General features: G+C 36.5%; 1 protein-coding gene across 4 annotated transcripts in view; it reads left to right on the top strand.

Moving 5' to 3' along the window:
• Positions 1–18,868, top strand: part of fer1l6 (fer-1 like family member 6) — a 40,410-nt gene extending 21,542 nt beyond the window's left edge. For all 4 annotated transcript variants that reach the window (XM_073912542.1, XM_068223565.2, XM_068223566.2 and 1 more), the window contains 13 exons: positions 4,157–4,233; positions 4,354–4,482; positions 4,573–4,713; positions 5,549–5,676; positions 5,768–5,938; positions 6,018–6,172; positions 7,135–7,277; positions 7,387–7,475; positions 7,962–8,060; positions 9,774–10,015; positions 11,582–11,739; positions 15,342–15,442; positions 18,089–18,868. In XM_073912542.1, coding sequence (XP_073768643.1) covers positions 4,157–4,233; positions 4,354–4,482; positions 4,573–4,713; positions 5,549–5,676; positions 5,768–5,938; positions 6,018–6,172; positions 7,135–7,277; positions 7,387–7,475; positions 7,962–8,060; positions 9,774–10,015; positions 11,582–11,739; positions 15,342–15,442; positions 18,089–18,269 — 1,814 coding nt within the window. In that variant the 3' untranslated portion in view covers positions 18,270–18,868. The remainder of the gene's footprint in view (positions 1–4,156; positions 4,234–4,353; positions 4,483–4,572; positions 4,714–5,548; positions 5,677–5,767; positions 5,939–6,017; positions 6,173–7,134; positions 7,278–7,386; positions 7,476–7,961; positions 8,061–9,773; positions 10,016–11,581; positions 11,740–15,341; positions 15,443–18,088) is intronic.
• Positions 18,869–18,909: the final 41 nt, after the last annotated feature.

The following is an 18,909-nucleotide window of genomic DNA, read 5'->3' as shown; positions in this document are numbered from 1 at the left end:
ATCTCATAAAACATAATTCTAAGCCATATAATAAAATTATTTTAATTTCAGTTTGCAATGACTTACAGACGTTGCATACGCAGTGCACGTGATGTATTTGAGTGTGTCTCGAAAAATGACGTCTCACTGGCACCCTCACAATCATTACATTACATAAAGGGGGGGTGGAATTGTTTTGCAGCCTGTGCAGTAAGCAGACGCAGATGAAGCATGAGTGAACTACATGTGAAGTCAATGCAAAGGTCCAATTATACATCCTGTGGCACAAATTGATCGTTTTGTGCTTTTGCAATGCTTCAAACTGCAAAGGAAAGTGGGAAACATCTAACAACTGGAGCAATGGAACAGATAGAAAAGTAAGCAGCTTACAATGATGGAAATTGATTCAAGGATGACGGCAGCTGGACGTGACCGAATTGAAGGATATTATTTGTGCTTTACATGTATGGCTAGTATTATAATGTGCATCAAATCGATAAATGTTTTCACTTAACTGTTTTCCTGCAATTAACAAGAGAAAACGCTTCTCTGCCATTGACGAGTTTTACACCAATCCATGTTTTTGGTGCATTACAGTAGGGGAAGCCGTAACATGTCCTGAGCGAGGTACATGTCAGATGCTACGGGTAGTAAAATCAGATTATTGAAAATCTTACATTAAAAGTAAGATCGTGGATAAAAATAAGAGTTATACAACTGTAACGAAGTGGCTGACACAGAGGGATTCGTTTGCAGTATATTTATGAAACACAGTTTAATGACAATAAGCACACAGATGTAATGCGTGTGCAAACTCACATCAAACACAGTAGTATAAGGTCGAAGGGCTGGCGGCAGGTAAACACAGGATGAGTATGCAGGCATGGGTCAGAGGCAGGCGGCTAATCTCAAAGTCGGTGTGCAGGCTAAAGTTCAAGGCAGGTGGCGAGGATCAGAGTCGGGATTCAGGCACAGGTATAAGGCAGGCAGCAGGCAGGACAAGGTCGATAATCAAAGCTAGGTAAGCAACAGGAACGCAGGCAAGGATGAGAAACGCTCAGTAGTGTTAGCCGGGGCAGAACAAGACTTCGCGATAAGACTGTGTGTGTGTGCTGCTTATAAGCGTGAGCCAGGTGATTAGGAGATGTGATGCAGGTGTGAGTGCTAATCAGTCAATAGATGATGTAATGTCAAAAGTCAGGTGATGATGACCTCTGCTGGCCAGCGAGGGGAATGACTGGGACCGAGTCGGTGACAACAACCTTCCTTTGGCTTAATCCCTACCGTTTTAGATCTGTTTTAGATCTTGTCTTGATAAGAGATCAAAATAAAGAAGCTTTATTTTTATGATTTGTCATTGTGCCAGATTGCACACCTAACATAGTAGTACATATATTTATATATTTTTAATTGTAAAATTGTCTGGAAATTTATGGGAATTACCACCACAAAATCATTCATTTTAATTGCAAAAAATTACAAAAACAATCATGAAAAACTAGAGGTTCTGATATATTAATGGTGACATCAGAGTTATTTTAGTGGACTTGTTTAGTGTAGTTTAGTTTTTGCTGTGTCTACCAGCTCAGACATGTTAAAATGAAAACATGCAGATTGTTTTTGTAAACTATTTGAGTGTATTTACAGGTATGTGCCATAATTGACCTTGTTTGAATTCCGTGCCAGTTTATTCTCTATTCTCATGTGTCTGCCTTCAAGCAAACTATGTACTCAGCCCTCCTCAAAGTGGCAAAGATACTAGTGATGTTACCTTTAATTGTTCTTCAATCCTGGCATGCTGAATGCAACAATAGAGGCTCACAGATGACCTTACTCAAAATCACAGCTTCAGAAGAAGCAACAGCAAAATTTATTAGTTTTATATATGAGGGGAATATCCAGGTAAAACATGCTTGTCTATGCATAACATTTTTCATATGTATTGATGTTTGTTTGAATACATTTTACATTGATAATGGCAGGCTGCAGTGTCAAGCAATGATTTCAATATCATGTTCAGTGAGGGTAGATGGCCTGGCTCTATTTCACATTTTGCCATCAAAATGTGGAAATGGCTTTAAATACTCCATGTTAGTCATTCAGACAAAATGTAGCAGTAGCTTGAGGCTTGGTTTGGTGCTGTGTGTGTGCTGGTCCATTTTAGATGTTCATCAAGAATGGATTAGTATTCCTGAGACTGCAATCTCAGAGATTGAATGAGGAGCCGCGGCTATTTAGCATTTAAAGGAATATGTATCGAATGCGCTTATTGTGGACTGAGGTGTTTTTGACAGGGTAAAAAATAGGGATGCACCAATCCGATACTTGGATCGGATAGCGGTTCGATACCACATATTTTTGCTGGATCGGGTATCGGCTTGCTGGCATCACGTTTTTAGTGAGATTGTGTTGATTGCCATATACAGCAGGCCTAAATGTCTGTTTATTTTAATAAAGAAAATATATATTATTTGTGTTTATGATTAGCAGAAATATTGAAATTCTATTATGTTAAAACAAAATGGCACAGTATCGGATCAGATCTGTATTTTTGGTATCGGGATTGGATCGATTGGATCGCTTTCAAAAAATGGTATCGGTGCATCACTGGAAAAAAGGTGTTTATTTACACTACTATTGAGAACTTAAACCAAAGTAAGTTAGACTTTTCAATAAGAATCACACCAATCACCTTAAATCATCTAGATGTCAAACAAATTAATGTATCAAAATTTAAAAGGTGTAAAAGAGATATTGGGATGGATAATGAGACATAACTAATAAAACATTTCAAATAGCACACAATTGATATGATTTTTAACCAGCTGTGAATTAGAAGTAAACTGTTATGCAAATGGAATTAAAGTACTCATATTTAAAGCATGACACAACATTTTGCAATCCAATGGTGACCCTATATGCACCTCTATGTTTGGGTTTTGTACAGCTATTGTTCAAAAGTTTGGGATCGGTTGGTGGTTGCAATGCTACTTTATATGGTTTTGATACAATTTCTAACTCAGTACGAATATCAAATAACATGTCAAAAAGTCATTGAATAATAGTTCATTTAAACAACAATTTGATGATTCTGTTTGAGGTAATTATCTAAAATAGTACTTTATTTCCCTTATATGCTTTAATGGTAAATTTACAGCCTGTCCTAACAAAAAAAAAAAAAAAAAAAAAAAAACACACACACTTAAATATGTTGTTGGACTGGGTTTAGCTTTGATTACAGCATGCAAAGATTCTCAATAGGACTACAGTGCTTCATGTACCCTAAACCACTCTTTTAAAGATTGAGCATGATGAATTCTGGCATTGTTATCTTGTAATATGCTCATGCCATCAGGGAAGAGAAAAACCATTTGATAGAATATCCTGCTCATCTTTAGTATTGTATATTCAGGTAGTCGGCTGACCTCCCTCTTTGGACACATAATGTTGTTAATCCTAAATCTGACCAATGTGGGATTAGCAAATGTTAAATTATGAAATTACTGAATTAATACATTTTAAAACGATCGTTTCTTAAGACTGTCATGACACCTTTATAATGTCATCTTTGCATTTAAAATGACAGCTAAACAAATGAAACTTAATGACAGTTGTCATAAGCATGCATAAAGTCTCATTTCGAAGCCATCATGACAGTTTTGTGCTGTGTTTCCTTTAAAAATGTGAAAATGTGGGTTTATAATGTTTGTTTGTAAGTTTGTACAGTGTTCGATGAAGTTTTTTTGTAATGTCATTTGATTTTATTGGGAATTAATCCTTTATCTTTGTCACTTTTAATACATTTTAATATGTCTTGCTAAAAAAATGCAATCATTTCATTAAAAAAATCTTTTAATTAGCATTAAAAAACTTAAAGACCCCAATCTTTTGAACAGTATTAAAAAGCTTACTAAAAGTTACATGGTGTGAATGTATTAAGTTTGTCTGGTAGGGGTTCAAATATTAAAAAAGGAATTCATTATTATATTGTTGTACACTGGTAAGTTATAAGTTGATTGGTTTGTGTTTGTTAAAGCACTTCAAATTGCTCTTTGCTTGGAAGTGATAAAAGCATGTTTCTTTTCATCTTTTTAATTTACTTGTAATCTTTTAAGAACCATGTTTACTTTTAGAGTCTGTTAGATTGTGTGCAAGTTATTTTCTGCTGTATATTTAGCATCAGGTATGAGGGATAAGAAAAAAGAGGTGAACTACAAGAGTGTGATTGAACAGCCCAGGCTTGCAACATTACAGGTAAAAATCTGCCATTTTATTTTTGACAATGATTTGCATTCAAAATATTGTCTATACCTTAAGTGCCGATTTATCCATTAAGCAGATGTGCAGACTCACCTTTTTGTTTAATTACTCTAGGTGTACGACAAAGAGCTGGAGGCTGAATTTGGGCCATTTGATGACTGGGTAAAAACCTTTGAACTCTTTCGAGGAAAGGCCAATGAAGAGGACGGCTCTGCATATGAGAGATTTGTTGGGAAGTTCAAGGTAAACTGTTTGTGTATGTACTCCCATGAGATACATGTATGTTTTTCGATATTTGGATGGCAGAATTTCTATCTCTGATTGATCCATCAGGGCAGGTTCTGTCTTTACAAGCTGCCAGAAGCAGACGGTGAGGCGGAAGAAGGCTATGTGGATTCAGGGCAGTTTAAAATCAATCAGGGAATTCCTCCAAACACTGCTGTGAATGTCCTTATCCGTGTCTACATAGTTGCAGTAAGTACTTGTCATCTACAGTTAAAGTCAGAATTATTAGCCCCCTTTGAATTTTCTTCTTTTTTAAATATTTTCCAAATTATGTTTAACAGAGCAATGAAATTTTCACAGTATGTCTGATAATATTTTTGTCTTCTAGAAAAAGTCTTATTTGTTTTGTCTCTGCTAGAATAAGAGCAGTGTTTTATTTTTTAGAAGCCATTTTAGGTACAAAATTATAACCCTCTTTAATCTATTTTTTCTCTATATAATCTACAGAACAACCCACTGTTTTATCTACTTCAGCAAAAATGCTAATTAGTATGCACAGCATCTCACACACAACAGTAGAAGTTCAGTTAATATATGACCCTTACATGACTAATAAATTTAATTGTTTGATTCAAAGAAAAAGAGACAAAAATAATAAAAAATTGATTCCTTTTTTCTAACAGCATCAATGTTATTAACTCACGTCTTACATATTTTGCTTTGTAACTGACCCTGCATTTTTGGTCATAGACCCAAGTATGAAGTTATTGAAAAGTTTGGAGAAAGAAGTAGTTTTAATCAACAAGGATGAATTAATCAAAAGTGACTATAAGACATTTATAATTATAATTAGAAAATAATTCTATTGATTTCTAAGGTTTCAGTAAATGTATCTTGAATACTATATTCTATCTAAATCTGAATTGAGTTTAGTTAAAGTAATTTAGTTTTTTTTTTAAAGTTTTATGATTTTTGATGACATACACACGGAATTTATGTACTTTAGCAAATCTTGGTGACCGGCTTTGCTGGTCTTAAACAGGATTTGCAACAGGTGTTTTCACAGTCTCTTATGCATTTTAAGGCCTTCAACCTGCACCCTGCAGACCCAGATGGCAAAGCAGACCCTTACATAGTGCTGAAACTTGGGAAAACTGAGATCAAAGACAGAGACAATTACATCCCAAAGCAGCTCAACCCAGTGTTTGGAAGGTGAACAAGCAGATTGATTGAGAATTTATTTCTTCTAACTGCTCATTTTATTAAGGTTCATTCATGACCTCCGTATTTCTCCCCTGATCAGATCTTTTGAATTTCAAGCCACTTTTCCCAAAGAATCCCTACTAACAATCCTAATCTATGACTATGACCTGGTTGGTGGTGATGATTTGATTGGAGAAACACAGATCGATTTGGAGAACCGGTTTTACAGCAGACATCGAGCAACCTGCAGCCTTCCTACTGAATATGCCATGTGAGTATTTATATTGTAACATTTATGGTCTTCTCAATTGAGTTCGATGCTTACTCTTGATCTGTCTCATGTCATCTAGTGAGGGTTATAATGCATGGAGGGACTGCATGAAGCCAGTAGACCTGCTGATTAAACTGTGTAAAGAAAACAGACTGGACAACCCTCAGTTTTCTCCAGGCCGTATTACCATCGGAAACAAAGTCTTTATGGGGAAAACGGTATTTCCAGATGAAGGTAGGTCATTCTTTTAGCTTTCAGCTTGGCATTGTTGCATTGTTAAACATTGTTAAAGGGATAGTTCACCCAAAAATGGTAATTTTCTGATTTACTTAACCTCAAAGTGGTTCCAAACCTTTATGAGTTTCTTGAACACAAAGAAGATATTTTGTAGAAAGCTGAAAACTGGTAACCACTGGCTTCCATAGTAGCAACAACAAATACTAAAGAGGTGAATATTACAGGTTTTCAATACTCTTTGTGTTTAAAAGAAGAAAGAACCTCACATAGGTTTGTGGAAAGTGAAGGGTAGTTAAGGCAAGTTAAGGAAAGTTAAGGCAAGACACTGGAGATGAGTAGGGTAAAAAATAGTTATCACCAAACTTCTCCGTTTGATTAAATACACACTGAATTATACTTTTAAAATTGTTGTTTTATAGTTTGATTCATTGGAGTGAGATTTTTATTTTGTGAGTGTATTTTAGGAATTTCCTTTTATCACGCTATAATTCAGAAAATTTTGCAAACAGCAAAAATGTTATGTTTTAAATTAAATATATGTATTTAGGTATATTATTTATGAACATCTACCCTCATAAAACCAATATGAATAAAACTCAAGTTTGGTTTATGTGAGTCTACATTTCCCAACCCTTTTCCCGGAGGCACACCAACAGCACATACAGTTTCTTTTGATATATTGAGTATTTTTGTTGTGTCTTCAGCAACCAGGTTGGGAAACACTGATGTAAGTGATGCTGATACGGAGATTTATGGCTCTGTGTAAGAGAAAAAACTCTGAGAAAATGACCTTTAAAAAAATATAGTAATTGGAATCTACAGACAAATTGATTAATTGTGACAAAGGACATACTTAAGAGTGTATTTAGGAAGTACAAAAATGTTTGCATGTTTTTGGCTTTATAGTCTCACTTTAACCCAATGAGCAATGCGCAATAAGTGTTCACTGCCCTTCACAGACCAAATGGTGGAGTCGTATGAACACTTGGCTCTCAAGGTGCTTCACAGGTGGTCTGAGATGCCCAACGGAGGCTGTAAACTTGTCCCAGAGCATATTGAAACTCGCGCACTTTACCTCAAGGACAAACCAGGAATAGACCAGGTAACATGTTGATTAGTGACTTATGCAACCTTTATGCAATACATTTAACATCTTTGTTGTTTGATTGTTGGTGTGAACTTTCTTAATTATTGATTTGTATGTTCTCCAGGGCCATTTGCAGATGTGGGTGGATATTTTTCCACTGGACATGCCTCACCCTGGCCCACCTGTGGACATTTCCCCTCGCAAACCTAAAGGGTACAATGAAGAAACACTAAACCATCTTTCTGGGTTGTGCAGTTACATTTAAAGGGGACCTATGATGCAAAAATCACTTTTATAAACAGTTTAAACACAGTTGTGTGGCAACAGTCTGTGAAAATAACCAGCTTCTAATGGTAAAATTGTATTCATTTTTTCTCTCCCTGATTAGCATAAGACATTAGTCTTGTTTTTGAATCTGTCACTATCTGTAGCTCCATCCTCTTTTAAAAAAAGAAAACAATCTCATTTGAATTTAAACTGACAGTCACCAAAATGGCTCAAAAAGGATCAAAGCTTAAAAGGGTCAGATTCAAAGAGTTATAAAACATTATTTGTGGGATATTGTGAGCTGAAATTTCACATACACACTCTAGGGACATCAGAGACTAATTTTAGTTCTTGTAAAATGTGTAAATCTTATAATAATGGATCCCCTTTAATACTTGTTTGTCCTGTCTCATATTTGATTTATTTTTTAAGGTATGAACTGAGAATCATTATCTGGAACACTGAAGATGTAATACTGGAGGACACCAACTTCATTACAGGACAGCAGTCAAGCGACATTTATGTTAAAGGGTAACATACACACACACACACACACACACACACACACACACACACACACACACACACACACACACACACACACACACACACACACACACACACACACACACACATTACAGTCTCCATTCTGTCTAGGTTTACATGACACTTATTTAGTTATTAAGAAATCTTTAATCTTGTTTTTTTTACTTCCTTCTAGAATAGGCTTTCCAGAATAAACACACACTCTCTTGTTTTATATACACTCATCGACCACTTTATTAGGTACACCTTACTAGTAGCGGTTTGGACCCTGTTTTTCCTTCAGAACTGTCTTAATCCTTAGTGGCATAGATTCAACAAGGTACTGGAAATATTCCCCCGAGATTTTGGTCCATGTTGACATGATAGCATCATGCAGTTACTGCAGATTTGTCGGCTGCACATCCATGATCCAAATCTCCTGTTCCACCACATCCCAAAAGTTCTCTATTGGATTGAGATTTGGTCACTGTGGAGGCCATTTGAGTAATATAAGCAAACTCATTGTTATCTTCAAGAAACCAGTCTGAGATGATTCGCGCTTTATAACATGGCGTGTAATCCTGCCTCCAGTAGCCATCAGACCATGTGTACATCATGGTCATAAAGGGATGGACATGATCAACAACAATACTCGGGTAGGCTGTGGCGTTGACACGATGCTCAATTGGTACAAATGAGCCCAAAGTGTGGCAAGAAAATATCCCCCACACCATTACACCACTACAACAGCCTAAACCATTGATACAAGGCAGGATAGATCCCTGCTTTCATGTTGTTGATGCCAAATTCTGACAAATTCCTACCATCTGAATGTCGCAGCAGAAATCCAAACTTTTTTTTCCAATCTTCTATTGTCCAACTTTGTTAAGCCTGTGTGAATTGTTTTCTCAGTTTCCAGTACTTAGCTGACAGGAGTGGCAGCCGGTGTGGTCTTCTGCTGCTGTAGCCCATCTATCTCAAAGTTTGACATGTTGTGCATTCAGAGAAGTGGCTATTTGAGTTACTGTTGTCTTTTTATCAGCTCGAACAAATCTGGCCATTCTCCTCTGACCTCTGGCATCAACGAGGCATTTGTGCCCACAAAACTGCTGCTCACTGGATATTTTCCCTTTTTCGGACCATTCCCTGTAAACCCTAGAGATGGTTGTACTGGAAAATCACAATAGATCAGCAGTTTCTGAAATACTTACATCAGTCAAAGTCACCTAAATCACCTTTCTTCCCCATTCTGATGCTCGGTTTGAACTTCAGCAGATCATCTTGACCATGTCTACATGCCTAAATGCATTGAGTTGGACAGGTGTACCTAATAAAGTGGCCAGTGAGTGTACATTGTACTGTACTCAAAAAAATATACTTAGTTGGTTTTGTCATTGTTTTTCTGACAATTTCTGTTGAATTGTAATATTAGATTTTAATATATATTATAATAATTTCTGAAGCATCACATGATACTAATGATAATGTAGTACATTTTAAAATGCATTCAAAGGGAAAGCAGGCATTTTATAAAATTTCACATGATTTCAAATAAATGCCAGAGCTTAATAAATGTTTTTTCTAAAAACATAATAATGATAAAACTATATATGCAATTTTAAAAGAATTTTTTATAATAGTATATAACCTTTTAGATCAATTTTGTCTGCAACATCAGAAAAAACAGTAATTACCAATGCATTTCTCCTCATTCTTCAGGTGGTTAAAGGGTCTTGAAGATGACGGCCAGGAAACTGATGTCCATTACAATTCTCTGACTGGAGAGGGCAACTTCAACTGGCGCTTTGTGTTCCCCTTCAGCTACCTACCGGCTGAAAAAGTGGTAGTGGTACAAAAGCGAGAAAGCATCTACTCTCTGGACAAAACTGAACAGAAGATGCCTGCAGTTCTTGTTATGCAGGTGTGGGACTTTGAGCGGCTTTCCTCCGATGACTTTCTGGGTGAGAAATCGTTCTTGCTTTACATTCTAACATTTAAATCTATTTATATGTATTGCATCCTCCCTTCTAGCTTACAGTTCCTCTACTTTGTCATTAACGGATTCACAGATTAATTTCTTATAAACTTGTAAAAAATGTATATTAATACTTATTACAAGGCTGTCTGGAGTACTATATTTTGATTGGTCAGTCGCGACATTCTAAGGAATGTTGTTTCCAGATAACAAACATTTAATCTAATGACACAGACTCATCCGGGTACTTTAAATCATCTTGTCCTTCAGTGGATAAGTTCATATCCATATGCTTTTCTTTCTTCGCCACTGGTTTTGACAGTTAGGCGCCGTCTTCTGACCGAATAACATGTAGATTGGTGTATGCTTCATTCCACTGTTTTTGTTTCTATCAGCTTTGCGTTTAATTAAAGAATTAATAAACTATTATTGCTCAGAACAATGTTTTGTGTAACTTAAGCGTTTTGTGGCAAGGAGCCATGTAAAAAACGGGATAAAGTGCATCCAGGTGGTTGTTTTCACTGAATAAATCCCATCAACATCAGTGGGTAAGCGCAAAATGCGGAGGCCCCCCTGCAGGGATTGCTGACTGGGCCCCCTGAAGAAGTGGGGGGGGGGGGGGGGGGGTTGGGGGTGGGGGAGGGTGGGGGGAATACGTCATACGTCAATTTGCATATCACTGACATCATCACGTTCTACCGTTTCTGTTTGTTTAACCGCCTATGGTTACTAAAGGGGTATTTATAATTGCATTACACTTTATATAAGCATGTTTATTTAACTAAATGTATTGCTGTTTGAATACAGTATGTCATTATAGATGTGTAGTGAATGTGCAGTAATCTCTCATATGTAATAAACTCAGACAAGTTCAGAAACTTCAAAAATATCTGTGATTGTGAACAAGAAAAGAATAAACGGTCCAATTAAATTGTTAAAATAAAGGAGAAGCAGATAGGTTAGACTGTACAAGGGAGATACCTTCACACTGCCTGTGCTAAATCATTTGTCGTCGGTACGCAGAGGAGTGATCTGCCCTCGGGCTGCAGGTGGGAGAGGCTGCTGTACGAGTACTGACTGGGCCGCCTGTCAGGGCTGTGAGGCGGGGGAGGGGGAGGGGCCGGCGGCATCACACGCAGCTCGTTCAGAGTAGTAGGGACAGTACAGTATGGACAAATGACAATAACAAAATCTCAAATAACACACAAAATAGTTGCTAGATTTGTCGCTAGGGGGGTCTGAAAGTCGCTAAATCTAGTGACAAAGTCGCTAAGTTGGCAACACTGGCGGCAAGCAATCAGAATGAAGTAGTTCACCGCTTGAGAGGTGTTCAGAGAACACAGACCTGTGAACTTTGGTTCCGACCACAGTTGTTTCCAAGAGTTTGATTATTGCGGTTGCCGGATTTTCAATAATTGAAAATCGCGAAGACGCGGGGCCTCCTAATCACGCCGGCCCCCCCCCGTCCGCTACGCCACTGATCAACATCCCAACCGCCGGGATGTACTTTATCTTTTACGTAACCAAGGTCATTTTTGTGTGTTATACTCAGGCTCAGTGGAGTTGGATCTGCATGGGTTTCCCCGTGGAGCTAAATCAGCTAAAGCTTGTAAGATGGAAATGCTGACAGAACTCACAGAGAACATCTCCATCTTCCAGCAGAAACGCTCCAAAGGCTGGTGGCCCTTCATCAAAGCTGGAGAACTAACAGTGTGTATTTTCCATATATGAATTAAACATTCAGTGTGAAACTCAATAGCTGCATGTTTGCCACCATATTAGCAATTAAGGGCCTGTTTACACTAATACATTTTAGTTTTAAAATGACGGTTTAATATGAAAACGATCTGCGTTCACACTGGGGTTTCACCTAGTGTTTCTGAACAGCTCTCCGTCAACACTACACCACTGAAAATGCACATCACGTATCCACACACACACAAACACACACACACACACACACAAGGCATGCCTTGCAGCGTTTGTGCACGTTTGAGCTCCAGGCAGTCAGCGGGTGCTTTGAGCACAGAACCCCAGGTGAGAGCTGTGCATGTCGGATGGTTCATCAAGAATCTACCAATGGATCTAATCTCACTATATTTGTTAAACGTGATATTTAATCCATCTTGTTATCTCTATCTAGCAACATATTCCCTGACTTTGGTCTTTTGAATCTATTATTTGTTCTTAGCTAACACGTTTTGGCCGAGTGCAAAGATAAGTTAGGTTAATATATTAATAAATGTAACCGCATACATTGATTCTGCACATTTGACTGATTGCATGCCTTTGTTCCCTATATTGTATAAACTTAATGTATGTTATACTTTTATAATGGCCATTATTGATTATTCAAATCAATATTCAGCAAAAGAAAGGGTGTTTCGTATTTTCAATGAAAATGAAAGGAGGCAGTAATGTTATACACTTCATTTTGTTTTAAATATGCATATAGTGAAGATGTAGGGTCCAGCCAGTTGGTCCAATGACGGTATCCACTGGTGGATGAAGGTTCACTGCATGTTCGGCCTTTCCAGCGCACAATGTTGATTTATATTAAACTTAACTCATATCTGACTCCAATTTTAGTATGAGATGGTTTAGACTATTAATATATTTATCCTCGTTTTATCTGACTCCAATTATAAAACATTGATAAGATTATTTTGTTTCCTTTCACATTATTTTAGATTATGATTGAATATTCTTTTGATTTGTTATTATACCTTATTCTCATTTACTCAGATTCCTATAGCATTCCGAGTCTTGCACCGGCCGGGTATACAATCTCTTAATACAAGCTTGTCAGTCTTGGTCATTAAACAGAGGCGATTAACCACTCTCCTAAAAAGGCAGAACCCTACATTACTCATGTTAAGGGGATTTTTATGTGGTCCCCATAGATCTGTTATCTACTTAATTAAGACAAAGTATGTTAATAATAATCGCACAGGATTATAAGTTTGTAGATGAAGGCCTAAATATCCACATTTAAAGTAGTTTCAACAATATTTTGTTGTTCTAAATAGTTGGCCTTTTACAGTCTAAGTATACTTGAATTAATGCCAATTTGTTAGTCGGATCTCTAATAACATTGTATAGCGTGCCACGCTGCTCCATCTAACATGTTTTAGTTAGTTACTAACCTGTACAGTGGCTTGTAGTGCTATGGACAACAACATTTATCAGTGATAATAACACGAGGTTTGAATAATTCAAAACATAATTTATTAGTAAGGTAAATGTATTATGCCAATTCAATCAGTCAATTCATAAACGATCAATACAAAACATCAAATTATCAAAGACATATCCAAAATGAAAAGATGCATATCCTGACTTTGAAATATACATAACATGGAGCAGGCTCCATGTTATGGGCTGATCTGGTTAGGCAGAATCGCCCTGAGCCTTTCTCAAACCTTACCCTAAATAATCCAAGAATTCCCTCAAGGAAGGGGGTGTGTGTATAACAAAAGGCATTCACACTTAGTGGAAAAGTCACACCCTTCACAGTGGTTCAAAAGATGCCTGAAGTTATATATTTATTGTTTTGATTATTTCTGAGAGAATGAGACCATTGTACCAATCGCAATGAGACATTTCAAATGATATCAAACATGATAGATAAAGTCAGTTTGGTTAATCTAGAACATTCAAACATTGAAATGACCATATGTGAGATGGGGTGGATGAAGCCGAGTTTCAGCAGACTCAGATGCAAATGCAGCAGGAACTGGTTTTTCCCGCATTCCCACCTGCTGGGTTGTGGAGTCACCAGTCTCTGTTTTCAGCTCATGTTTTGAATTGTCAAAGATATCAAAATATTTGCAATATTTCAACTCTTACAAAGATGACGCTCATATAAATATGTAGCTACACGACATCTCAAGATTTCTGGTGTCTGTTAAGTTGTATTATCAAAATGAAAATTGACAGTTCCTTATATCATGTTTTCATTTCATTGTTAAGATAGTGAAACAATGTAGCCAGGATTATGTGAGTGACATTATAATGTTACCCTTTTTCCTTTGAAGATTTACCCGACGTGCCCTTGGGAGTTTGTTTTCCATATCAAACTTGCTAAGTCTGAACTTACAAGGAGAGGATGCAAGACTAAACTGTGTGTAGGCTACTTAATATTGAGGAAAAAGCCCCAATCAAACATTTGCAGCCATGCCTCCATTTTTAGATGTCACCGTTTCCCCCATCCACACTGAGACGGAGCAGCAGGTTTTTAAAATGAGAACGGCCTCTTCAGCATTTCCAAAATGCTCCGTTTCGCTCTGGCACTCAAAAACTCCAGGGTAATGTGGACGGAAGGCATAACTGTATCAAAACTTGTGCGTTTAAAAAAGAAAACGTATTAGTGTAAGCGGGGCCCAAAACTTAAAGGGTTAGTCAGTGCAATTGTCCAGGGGTTAGAGCGACTACATATAATGCAACATCGCTCCGATTTGTTGACCTTTTCTTGATCCTGTCCCACTCTATTTCCCACATTCTGTAATTCTACTGTTCTGTCAAATAATGGCAAAATGACCACAAATGAAGGTCATTTGGATAAAATCTGAGAGTCATTTCAAGTACAGAGAATCACCAAAAAACATCTTTAAAGCAGACTATATGACTTCAGGGGTTTAATTAGAATATTATAAATGATTGATGATTTTTTATTTCAACAGTTTTGAGCACTCGCCTTATACTGTCACTAACTGTTGAATAAAGTCATTATTCTTGTTTTATTTGCACACAAAAGTATTATCGTAGCTTCATGATATTCTGATTGAACCACTGAAGACATGTGGACTGTTTTGAGGATGTTTATTGGTACTTTTCAGAACTTTTTCCGGACCATTATTGCCTTTAGAGGAAAACTTTAAAAAAATTATTTATTTTGTGTTCAGAAAATGAGTGAAGGTCTAATTTTTGAGGAAACTAATCATTTAACTCTTGACAAATCATCACCTAATTCTAAGGTTCTATCTGACATTTTTGTCAAAATTGAGTTATTGACATTCTTATTAAATGACAACTTATTTACATTATGGGATGTTTTTTACATTTTAAGACTTTTTATTTAAAAAAAAAATGTTACACACATAATGTTTGCTAACGAATGCAAAAATTTTGATGCTCAATATCTCAAAATCATTCAGAACGCAGATAGAACCTTATAATTCCAAGGTGATGAAATTTTATTTTTAACACGAAGACTACTAGTTGTTATTGTGTTGAGACTTTAAAATAATGCTTTGCTTGTGACTTGTGACCTGTTAAAAGCATTCAAGCTGTTTTTGTTTTTTCTTCTGTAGGGAAAGGTAGAAGCTGAGTTTCACCTGGTCACTGCTGAGGAGGCTGAGAAAAACCCAGTGGGCCGCGCTCGCAAAGAGCCAGAGCCTCTGGAGAAACCAAAGTAATCAGACTAATACACTTTATACTTCTTTTCAGATGTTTTTATTCACCTTTAGAGTCCAGCAGATGGGTTCTGGAAGTAAAAAATCATTCATTATCAATAGCTGATAAACATTTGCTTTTAAAACTTGTCAGCTTACGCATAAAAGCCCTGGTCACACATTAAAGTATATTTTAGAATTGAATATTATAATAATTAAACATATAAAATATTATTATAATCATATATGTAATCATTAAATTAAATCAGTGAAATAATGTAAAGCACATTTAGTGTCTTGATAAAATAAAATGCACAAATTTGCACAAAAAAATGCACAAATTTGGTGCAGTACCCACTTCCACCACTAGTGGTCATTTTGACATACTAAACCTTTAAGTACCTTAAACCTTTTTCTTTTCATTTATTCCTTTGCTTCGAAGTATGTAATGTTGTAATTATCCTCATAGCTGGTTGGATTGATTTATGGCTTAAAATGCTTTAATAGAGTTTCTGCAGGTTTCACTAAGTTAAATTAAGACATTTTTAAGACCATTATGAATAAAATTTTAGACTTATACAAGTCTAAATGCTAAGTTTTTTTTTTTTTTTTTTTTGAATATCCCTGTTAGAAAAGATTTGCACTTGGCCTATCAAAAATGATTAAAATGTAACACATTTAATAATACAATAATAATTAAGTTTTTTTTTGTTATATCAATGATAATTTTGTCTATAAATTCTCAAATATATTCATTCACAAACCATATAACCCTCATCAAGAATAGAACCATACATAGCTGCCAATTACTTTAGTCTGCAATAATAAAATTAAGAAAAAAAATTTACAGGAAAATCAAGACTTGTTAAAAAAGATTTGAGAACTACTAAACAACATTTCAGTAGATTTAAAGGGCACCTATGATGAAAATCATCTTTTGTAAGCTGTTTGGACAGAGTCATATTGTTCACAGTCAATATGACTTATGAATTAAACATTTGTAACTGTTCACAGTCATATTGGGGTGATAGAAACACAATAAGTCTCTTTTTTTCTTTTTTTAGTTTCCTGACATTAAAATATGGACTCAAATCCCTCCTATTTTAAGGCCCACCACAACGTGACATAGGAGTGCAGTTTTCCCGCACACTAAATTGATTGACAGCAGCTTATTAACATGTCTCCATAGTAACATGTATAATCATATCAGCAAGACAGGACGTGTGCAAAGCAACTCATCAAAAGGCTTGAATTAACTCCACAACAAATACATCAAATACTCATTGGGAAAGTTCTTAGAGTAGTATTTCTCACAAACATTACGTGAGATCTGCTTTCTTCATGTCTGTCGCTGTGCTGTTTATCTAATGCAACCGAGGCGGAGACTGAGGCACACTCTGATAGGCATGCGAGAACGTTGGCCAAGGAGAACTAGCAAAAAAAACACAGGCCACAAAAACAGCTACATTGTGTTTAAAGCAGAAACTTTCAATATTCTGAAAGCTATAATAAATAATCTGATGGGTGTTTGAAGCTTAAACTTTACTGATACATTCTGGAGACAAAAGACTCATCTTAAAGGGCACATCGTTTACCCCTGTTTTATAATTTATTATTAATATTATGGTTCTTCTGAGTGTGCCAGTTAAGGTTGAGTTCAAAGCACAGTTCAGATTTTTTATTATAATGTGTTAATGAGTGTCATGTTGGGGGTGTGTACACAGCTCACTGTTTTAGGGGTGTGTTGCTTCGCATGAAAATTAGTTTCAACTTCCCGCCCAACGTAACAAGGGGGTGGAGCCAAGAGTTTGCCCGCTCTGTGTTTGCAACAGACAGGCAGACAGAGAAAAGCAAGCAACCTGAGTGAGAGGATCAGCATTCAGCCGTACATGTACGACTCGGACAGACCAAGCAGAGAGTACAACATCATTTGTGTCTTTGCATAGTTTTACAGCCAACTGTGTGCTAGTTTAAAGTGCCGAGCTTGTACACCGACACTAATAACCACGCATACTGAATTAAATTTGACTGAGGCACCCAAAACTGCGACACAGCACACTCAGACATGCACATTCGCATGTTATTTAAAATGAAACTATTCAGATGGCGCTCTGTGGCGCGGCAGAAACATGAAGTGTCCCGAATTGTGGCTGGGCGCTGCGGACAGCCGCCGACTTGAAGTGCCGGTATGTGTGTACCCTGTGTTTAGAATTCTAAAATGCATGGTGCTGCATGGTGCGACAGCGCTTCTGTTGTGCGACCTGCAGGCAAGTTTTATTTCCAATGGAGAGGACCAACACAGAGATTTTTCACCAAAGGTGCCCTTTTTATCTTAAAAAAGGGGCAAAATAGGTGCCCTTCAAGACTTTGTGAGGCCTAACATTTTGCTTATCTGTTTATTAATTAATTTATTTATTTTTAAATAACATTTTGCTTTTGAGATTTAAGATTTTATGAGACCCCGCAAATTCCCTGTTTAAGCTTTTCTTTAACCCTGTGAGAAAAAGAAAATGATAGGGAAAAATACTTCCACAACCTGAGCTGCTGAACATAGAACGAGTACTATTGTGCTTTACTACTACTTTAGACAAAGTAAACTCGATAAAACATACACTTTGCTGTACATGTGAAACATTTCTAATATTATACTTTGTCTTTTTCTCTAGTCGTCCAGACACATCCTTCTCCTGGTTTATGAATCCTTTCAAGTGCTTCTTTCACCTGATCTGGGGAAACTACAAGAAATACATCATAGCCGGACTGGTGCTGTTGATTTTGACCTTGTTTCTGGTTCTGCTCTTCTACACCCTTCCAGGGGCGCTCAGTACTAAGATAGTCAATGGGTAAAAAAAAACACCTGGATAAAGTCACTGGACACAATGGAGAGCAGCACAAATGTAATGTTTTAGCACACATTTAAACACTTGCACTGTCGGTTGTTAGATAACTCAGGAACATCAATATATTTGGTGATTTTAAGGAACAATTTTATGTTTTTATTTAACGTACAGCAAGAAATGTAACAGTGACACAACATTGAACATTTGAGAAAACACTGAACATAGCAATTGGAAGATATAGGAAAGCTATTAGGGCATAAGCACCATTATGCAATTGCTGTTTTGTAATAATTACATCCTACATTGAGAAAATGGTTGGATTTTCTTTTAAACTGATTAAAAAAATGTAATAGTAACATTTGAAATGACAACTGTAACTTTTTATGTGAATACAGTTCAAACAATTTATGTGAATACAGTTGCATAAAACAACAAGCTTAACCCAACGTAAAGTAAATTTACCAATGTTACAGACATTTCTTTGTAGTCCTTATTGTGTATTGCCTTAAATTGGTATTTAGTAGGAGTTACAGCCACTGAAAAGTCACTTTGCTGAGTACTTTATAAACTGTAGCATTTGTGTTCTCCAATAAAGATATGTAGCTTTAAGTTCTTTTTAGGAAGATAATGTACTGTAGTACTTCAGT

Source organism: Danio rerio, chromosome 9 (genome assembly GCF_049306965.1).
Source record: "Danio rerio strain Tuebingen ecotype United States chromosome 9, GRCz12tu, whole genome shotgun sequence".
Classification (NCBI taxonomy): Eukaryota; Metazoa; Chordata; class Actinopteri; order Cypriniformes; family Danionidae; genus Danio; species Danio rerio.
This window is presented reverse-complemented; position numbering and strand designations above follow the sequence as displayed.